The following is a 17519-nucleotide window of genomic DNA, read 5'->3' on the forward strand; positions in this document are numbered from 1 at the left end:
AAGATTCACTACAATTTCACATTTTTTTTTTTAATCTTTAATTTCCACCAGAAAAAGTGTTTACACGGGTTAAAAAAACAAACAAAATTCAAATCACTTTTTAAACATACCTACACGATATTTTTCACAGGGATTTTGAACAGAACTATATTGTAATGATATAAACAGTGCTCACGAACGAAATAACGTAATTTGTTTGGGGTCAAATGGCTTATTTGACTATACTACAATACTTTTATATATATTCCCACCCACGCCGGATTGTCGCCCCCTCATAAGCGCGCGTTTTCTCTGTTTAACAGAGAAAAGGGCGCGTGGGTTGGGAATGGGGAACAAAGGGACAAACATGGACAAAAAAATAAATTATATTTTCAATTTAAAAATGACTACATTATATATGACGCAAAAATTCTGAAAATGAAGAATGTTGTTCAGCTAGTGAACCTCTTCATTTCAGAGTTTTCCGCGTCTTCCTAGCTCTACCCGTTCTGTAGTTATCACCCCTTAAAGTATCCTAATTTTGCATATAGCTCTACGAAGCGTTCCCAAACTTAGGGCTCGATTTAAAAGTTACCCTTCCGTTGATTGCAAAAATCTGAAAAAATCAGCATATTGAATTTCTACACACTATGGCTACAGTAAAAAAATTCGTCGCGTTCCGACGAAAATTGGATTTTTGGGAACGCCGAGAAAAACGCCTTTTTCCATAAGGTTCTCTCGCGTGTTCCCAAACTTTGGGTAGGTACTGTAAGTTGTGAAAGATTTTCGTATTCTCCCTATCAAATGCACAGACCCCTTCATTGTCATGGCGGGGTGTCCCTAAAGACACCAGCCCGTTGAGGGGCGCCAGTGTTCTTTGTGCAAAAGATATCGCCAATAAATAAGTAGGGGAGACTGGAGTATACCGGGACACCGGGTCAAAAGGGACAGTAGGGGGGAAAATAGTAGATATTAATAAAATTAAGAAAAATTTTAGTATGTTATTTCAATACGTATATTCTACTTTGGCATGAAATTTGGTTGAGTTTTGTCAATAACTGTATGAGTTATGGACAAAACTAAAAAAACGGTTTTTTGTAGTTATTTTTGTCTCCGCCATTTTATATTTATAGAACCAAATAAACGCTAATGGCATGTAAATTTAATATGGAAATGAAGATAAATCATTTCTTGATCGTTAGGAACAAAAATTATAATTTTAGATCAATTACTTTAGACAGTATTAACTTTTTAAAAGAAGTGTCTAAACCGGGAAATCGGGACAGCTGTTTTTGACTAATTTGGGACAGTTACGGACCAATCAGCGTACAGTATGGTCCAAAAAAATCCGAACACCGATTTTATTTTGAAAGCCACCTACCCACATTGCGGGAAACTATGTTTCACTTTTGGTCCTAATTTTGGGGGCTAAGAACAAAGCGAAAGGTGGGAAGAAGGAAAAAGGAGTAATAGGCTCATTTAGCCACCGGTCATGCCTTCCCCCCCCCCCAAAAAAAATCATGAATGAAACCAGACAGGCTGTCTGAAATTTCCTTTGCGGGTAAAAACGAATAACCGCATTGCAATAGCCTTAGGCCTTAGGCCCTAGGCTCACCGTCAATATTTCGACAAGTGACAAGAAAAGGAAAAAGCTGTCCCAATCCTGCACCATGAAGCGGGAAAAATTCAAAGTTATCGTAAGATCGGATTAGTCCGGTACACTGGCGTGGATCTTCTTTCTCTTTTTGTGTGTCGAGTCGAGAGAACAATTGCCGATCCAATGAAATCAAGGGGAAAAGGAAAAGGGAACGCTAGTCGTCGACTGCTTTCGAATTGGCTTCCCTCCTAACCACAATTGGGGGTAGGAAGATTGTAGCGGGAAGGGGAGGGAGAGAGGGGGCGCCTCGACTCGAACCTAAACGAGGCGCCATTTGACGATCGACAAGCGGCGCATAACAATGAAGATGAATCAAAAAGAAAACAGAAGCCAAAAAAGGCAAAAATCAAAACAACGAGAAATGTAGAAAAGGAAGAAAAAAGATTTTCAGTCGAGTACATGCTACAACACTAGTATAGCCCAACGCTCTGATGCCTCGCAACCAAAGAAGGGTTTAATGGTGTGCGGACTTAGTTGGAATGGAAATGAAGGAAAATTTATTGACAATCCCAATGGGGGAACTAAATAATCAGATAAAGATTTATTGAAATAGGTCTACTTTTTAAAGCGAGAACGAGCATAAAATTGTAATAACATTTGACCAGTATTTGACATTCATTAATTGGTTTAGACTTTTTGGGAATGCGGTAAGAGCCTGTGTAACAGTCGGATTGACCATTATGTAAAAGATAAAGAATAAAAATATTCATCCTTATATTTCACCTAATTTACTAGTGGTGTGGCCGTGTTGGTGGTTTTAGACTTGATGCTGAAACCGTAGGATCAAAATGTTTTATGACCAAACTCCTTTGAATAGACAAAGTAGAAGAAAAGCAAGCTAGAACGAAATACATAACAGACGTTTTCTAAACAGCTGGCAAGTCCTGGTTTCTGATTCCACATCTATATACGTAGGCCTATATATTATACCAAACACTTCGTGTACTAAAGCAGGCCTATACAACTTGTGCAAGCGATAAAGAAACGGGTTAGGGTGCATTGTCGAAATACGACTGCAGTTGCAGCACCGTCCCATCGCCTTATGGTTTTCGGTGTGCAACAACTCTGTCGAAATCCCCCAGCCGTTTGCTTGCAAAACAGTCGATTCCATCATGATTTGTTGCCGACTTTCTTTCTTTCTCTTTCTTTAAAGCCTGAGACGAGTGAGGGCTCTGCAAAACTGATCGTTCGCCTCCAACCACCACAGATTGGGACCCGGTATGGTAGGAGCGTGCAGACGCATCGGGAGCTGGAGCATATGCTTTCTGGTTGCCATAAAGCAGTGACGTGCCAGGAATCGCTGAACGGCCAGCTCCCCTCCATTTTCCACGTTCCTATAGCGTCGATAAGATTGGTCAACATCATCAGCCACCCTCCGTTGTTTCAGGTTTGCTTTTATTTTTGATTTAGATTTTCTTGTTTGAATGCTTTCTTTATTCTTCTTTTTATTTGGCGTTGCTGCTCGCTCCGAGTTGCTTCCGCCTAACTCTACCGAATCAAAAGCTTCGCGAATTACTAGGTATATAGAAAACGACGTATATTCACAAGTTTGCCGGATACGGAACTCAATGGATTGCAACCTGCAGCTGCATCGAACAGGTCACGATGACTTTTTCAATACGTCTAAGATATATACATGGTTGTTGGTTTCATTATTGATCAGATGATCAATTCCTCTGATTGTGAATGACAGGAAGACATGGCGATGACGTGATGCGTTGGTTCTCCAAAGTTTTATGCACTGGGTCAGTGAGACGGACGAGGAAACGGGGAGAAGGCGTTGGGATCCAGCGGTGTGGATTTATATCGATGTCCACGTAATTATGCACTGGGATATCTACTTTTCTTATTCGTATAGCATAATACAGTCCGCCTTAGATTCGACGGGGGGTATGTCGAATGCCCTTCCCCCCTCCCCCCTCTCCTCTACATTCTCCCACTGCCGCCTTCCGGTTTGTCCCTGGACAATCCAAGTTGATGTTGCAATATGCGCGCGCTGCTGGGGCTTTTCCCCATCGGTAAACCCATGTGAAGATACGTAGCGCATCTGACCCGTTTCAAGTCAGTCGCTTCTCATCTATTATGAGACAAGGAAGCCCCGATCAAACGTTCAATATTCCGCCTGCCAAACATGAAAAGAATCGAGTGCCGGCATTGCCACCTTTAGCAACCAGTTACGCTCGCAGTCACTAATTCGACCAGGTAAGTGATAGCTTTCACGGCGCCAGATTTATCGCGTCATTCAAAAAAAGTGCGGACGTAAAAAAAAAAATTCTATTTCAAGTGCTACGTTACAAAACGTGGACATAAGACCTTTTTAGCGCGTGCTGCTGCCTATTAGACTGTAAGAGATCTTGTCGCTGCGTAAGTGCTTCGCTTAATGAGTAGTTATGCGAGTTGCACTCGATCAATCGTGTCTAATGAAATACGAGGTGGCCGAAATGATAAGATAAGAGATGAAAGGGTTGGCTGCGTTCGTGGAATTCCGGAGTATGAGTTTGTGACATTATTCGACATTGCTCGTCTCTTGCTTTGCTGCTTTTCCCAAGTCTGTCGACGCATCAGCGACAGCAAAAACCTCCGCGTGTCGGTTTACGGACTTCAATTAGACAACTGTTCTCTCTCTGCCTTGGTGTTTGTCCCATCCGAGTTGGCTTCGCCCACTCTTGACGACGAACAATTGAACATTTCCCTTTTACCGTTTGAGTAGTATGTTCACCTCCGTTTTCGACTAGTTATTCGTTTCCCTTCATTCTTGGGAATTGTATTTTTTTCCCCCCAATTTGACAAATAAGCCAAAGGAATTTTTAAAAAGAAAATCTTATGTTGGTAGATTCTCTTATCTCGACGCTCGCCCAACCCCTCTTTCCTCTGGTTATTACCACGAAACTGTTTAAGCCAATTGATTTGTTATTCAAAGTACGTCGCGGCACGCCGCTGCGCTCGTCGCTCATCATCTGTGCCAACACCTTGGGCGACGGCTTTTCTAATGTTGGTTTTATTTGTCTCTTGTTTGGGTTGGTGGTTATGGAAGTACCACTGGCATCATCATTTCCCTTTTTAAGGCCCGACGCTTTTATGCCTCATATAAAAAAGCGTGTGGATTTGCCTTCAGATAGTTCCAATAAGAAAACAACTGCGTTCCCGCTCTTCGCAAAACCCGTCTTCTTCCCCCCACCACCCCCACCACCCGCTCTATCTACTCCATTAGCTAACTGGATTATAGATGGAATCCCCGATGGAAAGATAACACAAGCCCACACATACATACATCAACGGTAGCAAGCAGCACGCGCCAGAAGCTGAGCGTCTTTGAATTCAGAGCGTTATTGCCTATCTACTTTTCGTCGCCGCTGTGTGTGTGTGCGCGTCTTATTCGCGTGTGTGCTCGCAACAGGTTGCATTATTATGTTCCCCTCATCTTATAAATAATTGACGAGTTTGTTTTATTCTTTTTAACTGGAAAAATTGAATATTCGTTCCGCGACCCTCTTTTTCCTCTGTCCCTGTTGAGATGAATGCAAATACTGTTAGTCTGTTCACTTATCCCAGAGCCGTCCTGGGGGAGAGACTGTTAGCACAAAGGGAACTAGAGGACCGTAAAGCTGAGAGAGAACGTCAGCAACAACAAAACAAGAAGCGAAAGAGAAAAAAAAAACCTTCCACTTGCCATCGCTTTTACCGCTTACTTCAACGTCGAGGGGGGAAGTGTTGCCGAATTTGTTTTCTTTACAACATACAACCACAACAATGGGATGCAAAAAATAAAAATCAACAACGAAATTGATTTCTTCTTTAAAAAAAATCAGTTCTAAGGCTTATATAATCGATAGACTTTGCAATACGGCGGTATTGAACATTGATTGGGAGCTGATTGTTGACCATCAGACCAAATGTCATTGGTATCACTCGACCTTTCACTTGCGAGTCACTTTTTCACTTTTTTTCTTCCAAAGGTAAAACATCTATACCGCTTAAATAGTTCAGGTTCAACTGTGCTGTGCTTTCGGCGAAAAGCATGTCGCTTTTAACCAATTAGATTCGTTCGTGGAAAACAAAAGAAATGAAGGCCCAAACTTTTTTTTTTGTAGTTCTCAACTGGTTATATTTTGTTTTTTAAATCGGAACCGAAATAGAAATTTCTCGGTAAAAGGGAAGTGAAAAAATAAAAGACCAACAACTGTTCGCATTCCCGATCAAGACGGGCGCGGCGATATTACACAGAATCATAGCGAAAGAAAAGGAGGGTTGGGGGCTCTTGTGTGTTTGCGTCTGAAGAAGGAGGAGAGACAAGCTGGTGGGGCGTTTATAAACGCTGGAGAAAAAAGAAAAGAAAAATAGAAAAGAAAGGGGGAGAGAAAAGATTCTATGGCTCAGAATAAGAGGACCCTTTGACGACTGAGTGTGCATATAAGGAAAGTTGCGCGTCACGGAACTTGGAACTTGGAACTCGTCCGCGAGTTTTTCGCCGGGGAAAAAAAAAAGAAGAGGAGAATAAGAGACTGAGAACAGCCCAAAGATATAGAAAAGAGAAGAAACTCTAAGAAAGTCTAGTAACGTGTCGATCGAAAGTGGCCTAGCGATGAGAACCCGAGCCACTTGTGACGCGCTCCGGCTCCTTCCAGGCATTGAGCTTGCCGAGTTAAAACTGAAAGTGTAGCCTGTAGGAAAAGAAAAGAGGGAAAAGGAGAAGAGGTGACGGGGATGAACCATCTTACTCAGACAACTCTTTTTTCCTTTTATTTTTTTGGCTCTCTCTTTTTTTTTTTGCGTCCGGAAGCGGGAAAAGGATTGTTCACTTTGACAGACCAAATCAATTTACCCGGCTGATCGAATATTGTCCTTAACTGTTGAAAGCTTAGTTCTATATAGAGACGGGTAGAGTTGCTGTCGACTGCCGCTTTCTTGTGATCCTTCATCGCTGCATGTCTCAACTGTGCGCTCTATGCTCTCCACACTCTCTGATGTTGGGCGACCGTCTCCGCTGATTACCACCGATGGTCGGCAAACCATATCTTGGCGGCATTAATCGTGACTGTGTACCATGCGACACAGACGAGCTGCGGGTGTAGGACTTATAGCGATCCTCCCAGCAATCCTGAACCATAATCTTATGCAGCAGCATACCTTCAGACTTTTCTAGTCGCCCTATTAACTTTTTGGCGAAGGGGGGCAAGTCCTTTTTTTTTGTGCTCGTTGGCTTTCATTTTAAGAGTCACAAAAGCTGAAAGGGAGTATTGAATCATTTCGGGTTCTTTCCCGCCTCTCTCATTGGCTCCTCATCTATATGGCCCCGGTCAAGATGCACTTGGGATTGATATAATGCTCGTTCCCTTTTGTCTTTTCTGACTTGAGAAATCCTCATCTTTCATCTTTTCTTTTTTCATTTTTTTTATTGTTCGCCGGACTATTTCAAAGCCTTTTTTCATCCGCCTGCTTGTAAAATTTTGGTGAACCGTATGTTTTTTTTTTAGAAAACTGCCGTAATTTCACGTTATACATTATAGGCGCCAGATCACCCAGATGCGTCGTTTGGCGGATATGCGGATCGCCCTCGCCAGACATATAAGGACGAAAAGAAAAGACAAATGATGATGAGATGCCGTTTGTTTGGTTTTCTTTGTTTTCCATCCCCATCTCGGGTGTTAAATGACGCCGGTTTTTCATCACTCTCCGACGAGGGAGCTATAGTGGTGCAGACTTGAAAGTGGAAGCGAGCGCAACATCAGCCTCATGCATAATGCGCATTCACGTTCTTGTTGCTGCCTCGTCCGATCTGACAGCATCACGAGATGGCCCTATGCTGGTCCCAGGATCGTTAATAACTGTAATAAGAGCTTATAACCACTCTGGGTGATATTCTAAAGATCTCATAGACGTCTATCTTAGCTTCGTCTGTTAATACTTCCTTTATGTGTATAGCGGCCATTTATCGGGGTATAATGCTCCGTGCGCTCAGCCCAGCCGAGCCCAGCACCTTATATACCAAAGTATAGTAAATACATAGTATTTTAGATGGGCCCGTAAATGTAAGGGAAAACGGCGCGGTGTTTCAGGAAGAGAGGCGGTTAATCGCAGCGGATCGTTATATAGAATACATACATCCAACGAGGACGACTTGGGGGTATGTATGAAGACAAAAGGAGAGCGGATCGATTTCTTGTCTTTCATTACGACCGCTTGACTGATATTGACAACATATTATGGCGTGCGCGGGAAAGCTGTGGCGGGAGACGGTTGCAAGAAGTCTTTATGGCAGTGTAATTTCGTTTGAAGCGCGCGGCCGTCGTCTACATTATTCGGGATGAGACAGAAAGGCGAATATTAGAACTATCCGAACAATATAATATCCACTGTATGAATAACCAATACGTGAACGACATGAACTGATTGTAACACACGGCCTTTCTTGGATTTCTATATTTAACGTGTAACAAGAAATCTGTGTCGACCGAAGTTGAAAGGAATGGGCGGCTGACCTTTATCTCGGGCGCAACTTTCTCCTTCCGGAACCGGAAGTGAAAAATACAGAAAAAGCCAAAAAAAAAAAAAATAAAAAAAATAAAGAGGAGTAGCCTAACACGAAAAACTAGATTTCATTTTGATAATAATTGGACGCGCCGTCGCTAATTGGGAGAGGAAATTTGAAACTAGCGTTTTTCAAACTATCTTAATTCTTAAGTGTATACTCTTATTGTGTTATAATTAATTATCTTTTCGTTTTTCGTTGCCGTTTCACACTTGTAAGCAGCCGGAAGAGTTGCAATCGTTGAGGCGTTCAGAGCTTACACGACTTGAGAGATTTCGCCATTAGCTGTCGCTTATTCTCTTTGGCGCCGACGTGTGAAAAGAGTCTTTCAGACAGCCAAGACACACAACTCACTCATCTCTTTGGTGGTGCGAAAAAGCAGACGAAAAGGAGTGACGACAAGATCGACCGCTCGTCGGAAATCATGGCCCAGCTGTTGGCTTCCAGCATCACTTGGATCTGGATCGGCACTTTCTGCTTCACTGCTACCGCTCCTTTGATTGCTGGTGAGTTTATCGCCTTTTCTCAGTCTCTCTCTCTCACTGCTCTCTGCTTTGTCGTCCCACATTGAGGAATCGGCAGCATGGCCGATTTTAATTGGGACGGGCTCAACTTTAGCCGGCGTTCACGCGCCACTGAAGGTGGCAGAGACTCTAGCACTGAAGACTTTTTAATGCTCCGGGAAATTTCCCAGCAACGGCGACAATTTAAAAGATTTATTTAAAGACTTCCGCGCGAATTTTGTTTGAATTTTTTCAGCATTTTTAAACTTCAACCTTTCTCTCTCTCTATTTTGTTATGTAATTTTATTTTTATCTTTTTTTTTTGTAGCGGGTCGTGTTCATTCAGATGGCACCAGTTGGGGCTTCGAACCCGAATTCACTGACAGCATGACCAACGTGACAGTTGCCACTGGCCGGGATGCGGTACTGAGTTGCAGCGTTACCAATCTTGGTGGACACAAGGTAAAAAGAATTTGAGAATAAAAGAAATCCTTTGAGCTCTTTTTTTTTCTTATATTATACACTGCCGGCACACATATACGAGGTCTCTATAGATTATAGATGGACGAGTAGGTCCATCGCGGATATATAAAATATACGGCAACCTTATCCAACTAGTGTGTATATACAGTCAGTACAGTATATATAATACATATAAGATGGAGCCAACCGTAATGGATTGTGCTGAGCGCCGGTTATTGGATCGCAATAGTGTTTACCGTAAAAAATCGACTTGCGGTCAAAAACCATTGCGGTAAAGTGCTTCTTCCTTTTTTTTCCTTTTTTTTTCCCCTTTTTTGTTTGTTGAAAAAGTTCACTGGGGATTTGAGAAGGGCGCCCATATTCGTCTTTGCGGGTGTGTAACTGTTTGCGACAGAGCCCTTTGATCTGACCTCCTCGACCGTGTTGTCGCTGTCCGTTTCCGGTCATTCACATATTAGCCATTGATTTGATTGCTTCCTATTTTTTCCCTTCTTCTTCTTCTCTCAGTCAAAGTCTTTCGTTTTTCTCTGCTCTCTTTCAAATCCAATCAGTGTAGGTGTAACAAACAGTCCGCGTTTGTTCATAACGAATGATTGGATTTTTAGACTGCGTTAATCGTGCGTACTCTATGGAAGACTGAACATTTTGTGTGCAATAAGACGCGGTAAAAGGAGTTGCCCTCGCCCTTTGTCTAATACGATTTTCCTTTTTTTTTTGTTTTTTTATTTGTTTGTTTGTTTGCCGTGTTTTCTGGTTGGCGTCTGTGTGGGTGTTTGCGGCGGCCCGGGGTATTGTTGGTCTGTGAACGGACGATAATAGGTCGGTTGGGTGAAAGCCGACACCAAAGCCATCCAAGCCATCCACTTGATTGTAGTGACGCACAATCCGCGCGTTTCGGTCGAGCACATCGGCTCCAGTCAGTGGAAATTGATCATCAAGAACGTCCGCAAGGAAGACGCCGGGTTCTACATGGCCCAAATAAGTAAGTCCGTTTTTACAGCACACCCTCCCTCCTCATCTCGGCAAGCAAGCCTATTTTGTGAGTCCTTTTTATTAATTTCCTTTCCGTCATTTCCATTCTTTTAAGACCCTGTACACTTCCCCTTTTTATTGCGCCCTTGTTGCCCATGAAAATGTACATATTTATTTATTCATCATATAACGACCTTATTCTCTCCCTCGCTAATCACGCGCTAACTTGCAAATGACGCCCGGAAGACACCGACCCCATGAAGAGTCAGGTAAAACCTAATTTAAGCTATACAATGATGCCTCGTTATTTATTCGTTTCATTTCTCGTGATTTTGCAATGCTATACGATGAAATTCAAATTGTCGTCATCGAATTTTTAAAGTTACTGGATCCGTTTTTGACCAAAGTATTTGTGGCTTCCATCTGTCGAGCTTACGTACATCAATAACGCAAACGGTAAATCTGCAATTCTGATTTCAGGTGACTTACCTTGACGTGACAGAACCGCCGGACATTATCGACGAGCGGACGCCGGGCGAATTGCGAGTTCGGGAGAACGAAGCGCTCAAGTTGACATGCGAGGCCAGGGGGAATCCCGCGCCTCGGATCACCTGGAAACGGGAAGACGGTCACGATCTGCACCTGACCAGTCGAGACGAACATAAAGGTCAGTATTCAGTAGACGTATATGTACACAGAAATGAGCGGATAGATTTGTGTGACTATTATTCATTATATGCACCGCGGGGTGGGATCAAATGGAAATATGAATTCGTGCAGTATATAAGGACGTTCAATGTAGACGCTGAGAATTTCCACATGTGCGTCTGCATATTGCATAATACTAGGCTGTCTCTTTTGTCGATGGAAAATGGTGTATGTGCAGGGACTGGAGGGTCCTTTCGGAATAAAAGTCACGGAGGCCCGTCTGTCTACAGCGTCGACGGCGAAACATTGCGGATCAACCAAGTCTCCAAACGCCATATGGGCGTCTACTACTGCATCGCCTCCAACGGCGTCCCGCCGTCCGTCAGCAAGCGGGTCGCAGTCACCGTTTTGTGTGAGTTCATTATTCGTTCATATCTGATTTATTTATTTCCATCGTTTTTCGTTGTTTATCTGGGATGTGTTTAGTGAGATTTTCAGGGCTCCTGTCTCGCCACATTCCCATAACCAAACCACCCGCATTTGATCGGGTGGAGAAAGGCGGGATGGGGGGAGTTTGGTTTGGTTGTGGATTGGATGATCGATATTTTCTATAGGTAGTCAACGAAGAGGGCGGAATGATTTTGGCCCTTTTTTATTTTATTTTGTCTTCGTCTTCGGCCTCTTTCAATGTTGTATAGCTCTCTGTGCGGTTCGTTGCTCCCTCCCTCTTTCTCCCTCTATCCCCCCAGCCCACCCATTTTCAATCGCCAAGCCTCCCGCGCGCTCCCCTGTCGATGCGTCGTGGAGGGAAGCGTGAAGGAAACTAGCGGGCGCCACCGCCACCAGAAAAGAAGGAAAAAGTCTACGCGACCAACGACGACGACGACGGCGACGACGGCGAAGAAGAGATTATATTGATTTGATGTGATTACCTTTTTTTTTTCTTTTCTTCTTTCTAGTCGCTCCGACAGTAACGGTGGACAATCAAATTGTGGGCGTGCCTTTGGGGAACAACGTGACTCTGGGGTGTATCGTCGAATCCTCTCCAAAATCGATCAACGTCTGGTACAAAGATGGTAAATAGCCCGGCAGCAGCCTCATTTCTTTTGCACTCACTCAATCTGCATTCCTCATTCTCGTCTTTTCGCCTTCATTTCTCTGAAGCAATTCCCCCCTCCAATGCTTTGATTTCTTTCAGCGCCCTGCTCAAGTGACCCGTAACCTTCTCGCTTTGTTTCAAATTGGATCGACAAAAGGAAACACTTTTCTTTTTTTTCCATATTGGACCATATTTGCTGCCCCGACTTGATTATCATCCTGCAACTCGAATGATTTTTCTTTTGTCTTTTCTCAAAACAGACAAAATGATAGCCAATAGCAGTCGACTGAGTTACGAGGAGAAGGTCGAATCGTCCTATCGAGTCCGCATGATCCTCACTATTGGACACTTCCGCAAAACGGATGTTGGCAAATACGAGTGTCGTTGTAGAAACGAGCTCGGAGAAGCCGAGGGAACCATCAAACTGCACGGTATGATATCATCGACGGAATATTAACAATTTTGGCTGAATTGATTTATTTATTAAAATTTAGATTTGAAGCCGCTGATTACGACGACGACGACGACTCCGCCGCCGATTTTTATGATGGGCGAGAACGACATCTACCCGCTGATCATCGGCACGACGGCGTGGACTCACGTCCTGCAGCGGGATCGAGTTTTGACCACCACGGGCCGGCCTCAAGATCGTCCCGACAGCGTCGGCGATCTGCCGACGCAGCCGATCGGCGACGCCGAATTCCTTCCGGCCGGATCGGCATCCAGTAACAACCACAACCGACACGGTCACGAAATGATGAAGGCCACATTGCGACCGCGCTCGGGAGGTCACTCTTCCTCTGCAGCCTCGTCCACCAGGTTGGCCGTCGGCCGTCAATCCGCCGTGAGCGCAGCAGCCGTTGTCATGATGACGGCCACCGTCATCGCCCTGGTGTTGTCATAACAAAACCCCCGAAAATCTGTTACCGTTACTCGCACTCTATAGCTATATATAACGCTATTTGTACGATATGTCATCATCATCCGCCAAGACAACTGATTCATCACTCCTCTCCTCTTTTGATTGTGTCGAGCCTTTTCCCGCCACCAGATCCGGCCACACATGAACAGTGACAGCGTTATATCGGACCATGCAACATGAAGCAACCGACAACTGGCGTACAGTAGTGCCATCAATGAGTTGGGGGTCACCGAGTTTATTATATCAGCGCAATCAAAGAAGGTATCGATATATTATTAATTATGCGCGCAGCCATCGTCGTCAAATTTGGACAGTATTAGGGAGAAACAACCCGGAGAAACGCCGTGCATTTTATTTGCCGTAATGTTAGCCGCGTTTGTTTTTTCCCCCGGTTTGGCTGTGTTCAGCTGGTGCTGTACTTGTACATTCATAAATCACTTCTCCTTCTCTCTCTCTTTTCTCTCTCCATTTCTTTGATTCTCTCCGGAGGACAAGAAAGAAGAGTTGCTTCTCTTCATACTTTATTATTCGAGATTGTGCGTAGCACTTTTGCTCGATCACCACACACATCAGCATCAACCAAACCATTTCGATTTTAGTGGGACCGCGAAGCGACAACATTTCGATGACGTCGAAAATTTTTATTTGACTACTTTAAATACGGCGCCCTTTTTTTAATTTACCCTTCCATTGCCACTCGTCGGTTTATCTTGTTCGTGCCAGTTTGGGGAAAAAAAACTCAACACATCTGGGCATGTTTTGAGAGAGAATGATGCCAATCGCTAATAGTCCCGTGTACAGACAAAAGTATATTATTCAGTCTGTACTTATTAGACATTGAATTGGCGCGTGCGATTTGATCCTCATGTACAGTTATAAAATCATCGTCGCTTCTCTCTTTCTCTCTCTTTCTCTTTGTGTTGTGTAGACTTGTTCTCCTCGTCCCTTGTTATTCTTGTAATATATCAAAAAAATCTCTTTATATCATCTGTTTGTGTTGGTGGTTGTGTGTTGCTGATGGCTGTTCGGTGGTATAGCAGCAGCAGATTGGTGGGACAGAGGGATAGCTATATGTAGTGGGAACTACCCTACAAGGAGTATATATATAGTAAGCATGCCGCCTAAAAGGTTGGGCCCCGGCTGGATCATCGATATAATAACGTCACCGAAAACGGCCATCTTTCATCAGTTGATTGCTTTTACTCAGTGACTGGCAGAACGGACAAACAATAGCCGCACGGGTCGGGAGCGCTCCTGTCGCCGCTCCTTGCCGACACACACACACACACTGCTTGAAGGGGAAAGGGGGGAGGAGGGGGCTGAACAAAAGGAAGAAAAAAAAAGACGCAAAACTCTTTAAGTACAATATATATATTACTTGCTGCTGTATAGATGGAAGAAAAAAGAGAAGAAGACAAATTCGACAAATTCCTCCCTTTTCTTTCTCTTTTTCCTTGATTCTTTTTTTTCCTTCTTTCCTTGCTTCCTTTCTTTAGTTGCTATTCAGTCGAGATGGGAGACTTCAATCCATTAGACCGCATCGTATGCTCTCTCTCTCTTATATTGTACAAGTCCTTATGGCGTCTTTTATAGCAAACCCAAATTGTATGGAAAAAGAAAAAGATCCCACCGCTGTACCTATGTATGCTATAAATATATATATATATATAATAATACTGCTCTTGCTCTTGGCCGAGATGGAAACAAGAGGAGAAGACGAACGAGAGTCTTGACAACTCGAAAAAAACAAATACACTCGATATCAAAATCGTCCCTCGTGTTCATCCTGCCCTTTTCACTTTTCGCCATCAAAGGTATGTCTATACACACACAGACAACGCAGCAGTTAATGCTCCTATAGAATGCACACTGTATAGGATTTGAGCTGGTGTCTTTGTCACATGTATGTATACATACGGAGTTGGAAATCCGGGTCGGATAAGTGGGCATTATAAAGACTCTTTTGATTTCACTTTCTTCTTCTCTTTTATATTGTTCTCTCAAAAACATTAATCTTGATTTTGTAATCCGCAAATTTAGCGGAGGATTTCTTTCTGAGCGACGACGACGACATCATAGGCAGATCTCATTTTATATTACCCACGTGCTGCTGGTATAGACTACTTATCGTGTTGACTCTCGACTTGAGAGCCGACGCGGTTGCCGCTGTTGCTATACCCGCTCGTGAGGAGGAGCGCTACATATAATACAGGCCCAGCAGAAAAATGAAAGAAAGAAAAAAAGAGTGTTTTGCGGGGGTGCGAGATCAGAAGAGCCGAATAGAAAGAGAAATAAGAGGGAGCGCCATCAAGCATGAGAAAGTGAGAGAGATGAGGAGGACGTTGCTGGCTGCACTGCTGCTGCCCTATAGGTTATACTTGATGAAAGAAGGAACGAAGCAACAGAGGATGTCTATACCAATCTATATACTGTATAAAGTACATCTATATATATAACCTTGTGTTATCTGGCCGTTTGCTAATCAATCGAGAGAAGACGACGAGAGCGCGCCAGCCAATCGGCTAATGGAATATGTATAAGATATTCTTTGGGCGCCAATCTAATATAACCGGACTGTTACGTCGCTAGTCAACTGTGTGCGCGCTGTGTGTACAGGAGGGCGGAATAGAGGAAAGGATAGGCCATTCTCTCCTCTCCTGCTGCTGGATGGCCACACAATAGAGCGCAGGAGAAAAGAGACTCGACGCCATCCATTCCGCTTCATTGTAGAGTCGACTGGCGTTGCGTCGGGGGAACTCTGTTTCTAAACACAACCGCAAAAAGAAAAAAAAAGGAGGGAGAAAAAAAAAGGAAAGGAAAGAGAATGATCTAGTATAATATAAAGCGAAAAAAGGAAAAATGAAGGAAAAAAAGGAAAACAGAGAGAAAGGTTATATAGGGCGAATGTGGGCAACTAAGAAACAGCAGGCGCGGACGCCGCCCCTGACTATATACCAAGTATGGTATGGTCACAGCTGAGGCATCTGTTTGTTTGTCGTGGTTGTGGTGGTTGGGCTGTTGCAGACCGACTCGTTTATCTGACACACACACAAAAAATACAAAAAATAAAAAAATAAGCAGGGCCGGTAAAGAAGGAGAGAATGAGCATCGGGGCATCGCAGAATCGGGACTTTGCCGTGTTGTGTGCTGCCGAGAGAAGAAAATCCGGGAAATCCGAAAGGAGAGTGTGCCAGCAGCGCGTTCGGATGACTGAGCATCCATATATACCGCCGCGACTGTAGATTAACATTAAGGCCGACAAGACGAATGAAACCTATTGGTCCTGTGTGATGGGGAGAGCCACCAGCCGACCCACAGTAAATGCGCGGGGCTGCTGGCCGAACAAAACTATAGATGTGGGAAGCGGTTGAGGGTGTGCTGCCTATTGCCTACATAGCCGCGCCTGTATAGCACGGGGCTTTTTATACAGTCAGCACAGCACCGACGACAATATATTAGAAAAAAAGGATATCTAATTGCTCCCTGTGTGTGTGTGTGTGTGCATGTGCTATGTGTTGGCTGTCGAGAGCGGAGCGCTCGAGTGTGCATGTGCGCGTGAGGAACGACGCTTGATGAATTCCAGTGTAGCCGCCAGTTTCTGTACATGCGGCAGGGGGTGAGAGAGTCTATACTGGATAGTATGGACACAGATGTTGGCGGCCAATCCTCTGCGTCTAGCTGCTAGTGACTTGGCCACCAGCTGAGACAACCGACGGCGGCCGGCCGGCGCTCGCTGTGTCGATTGCCATTTATTTTGGTCGGTCGTTATCCGTCGGATTGTGACGACTGCGGTCGTGTACGTGTGCTGCTACGTGGTCGTTTGTGGAAACTCGGACGTGAAAACACCAGGCAAATAGTTATATTCCGGCGGCTGATATTATTACACCCGAGATATTTGTGATTTCATGATCAACAACTAATAACTCGAGGCTTTTTATCGTTGGGGATTTGATTGATATTCAATAAACGAAAAGAGTTATGTCTTAACCAGCAGCTCCCGGTGCTAATGAATTGACGCTATCTAACGATATATGCCGCAGTAGTGTAACATTCGAGCGGGCTACAACCGATTGGACATGCGATTTACAACTTGGTGTTAATGGTGTTTCCGCCGCATTTTCCCGCGGTTAGCGCTTTAATCACATTTCGGTGTGGGGAAGCAGAGAGAGAGAGAGAGAGAGAAAAAAAGGATCTAACGGCTCATGGATTGATGGATTCATCGCTAGATATATTATAGACATACAAAAAAAAAAAACGTTTGGCGCGTCTCGGGGGGGAAGTAAAAAGGAATAAGGACAAGAAGGGGGAAAAAAAAAAAGACTAATTATCTATGGACACCCGTGCTGCTCGTCAGCTCGTCCTTATCTCGTCCATTTTTTCCCGTCGACTGGTTTCTTGGACCCACGCAAAATCAGTCATGGCAGCGCTCTTATAAATGCGTCCATTGACATGTGTATATAGAACTTGGATATACGTCAACGACGACGGGAATGAGTGACTTTTATCGTCTCGTTTTGACATCATAGGCCTCATTAGTAACCGCGGACATAAATAAATGTTTCAAACCGCCGACCCCCTCCCACCCCCACCACTGGTTGTATAAGCCACCCCATTCACCGCTCACCAGCAGCACACGTCATCGTGTTTGTAATAAACCAAGGAGAGAGTTTTTGAAGAGAAGGAGATCTGATAATTGGATGGCAAGGGAGCAAGAGGAGCTGAGCCAT

General features: G+C 44.1%; 1 protein-coding gene across 2 annotated transcripts; it reads left to right on the forward strand.

The window, feature by feature from the left end:
- Window positions 1-2986: 2986 nt before the first annotated feature.
- On the forward strand, window positions 2987-13774 carry LOC124200033 (lachesin-like). 2 transcript variants are annotated; one of them, XM_046596113.1, is made up of 11 exons: window positions 2987-3235; window positions 3330-3838; window positions 8385-8671; window positions 8997-9130; window positions 9971-10133; window positions 10370-10392; window positions 10604-10790; window positions 11010-11183; window positions 11731-11847; window positions 12131-12301; window positions 12365-13774. In XM_046596113.1, the coding sequence occupies exons 3-11, from the start codon at window positions 8590-8592 to the stop codon at window positions 12772-12774; spliced, it is 1461 nt and encodes a 486-aa protein (XP_046452069.1). In that variant the 5' UTR covers window positions 2987-3235; window positions 3330-3838; window positions 8385-8589; the 3' UTR covers window positions 12775-13774. The 2 variants fall into 2 exon arrangements, with proteins under 2 accessions (XP_046452069.1, XP_046452070.1); XM_046596114.1 differs by having other exon boundaries at window positions 8388-8671.
- The last annotated feature ends 3745 nt before the right edge of the window (window positions 13775-17519 follow it).

This window comes from Daphnia pulex, chromosome 8, assembly GCF_021134715.1.
Source record: "Daphnia pulex isolate KAP4 chromosome 8, ASM2113471v1".
In the NCBI taxonomy this organism is placed as follows: Eukaryota; Metazoa; Arthropoda; class Branchiopoda; order Diplostraca; family Daphniidae; genus Daphnia; species Daphnia pulex.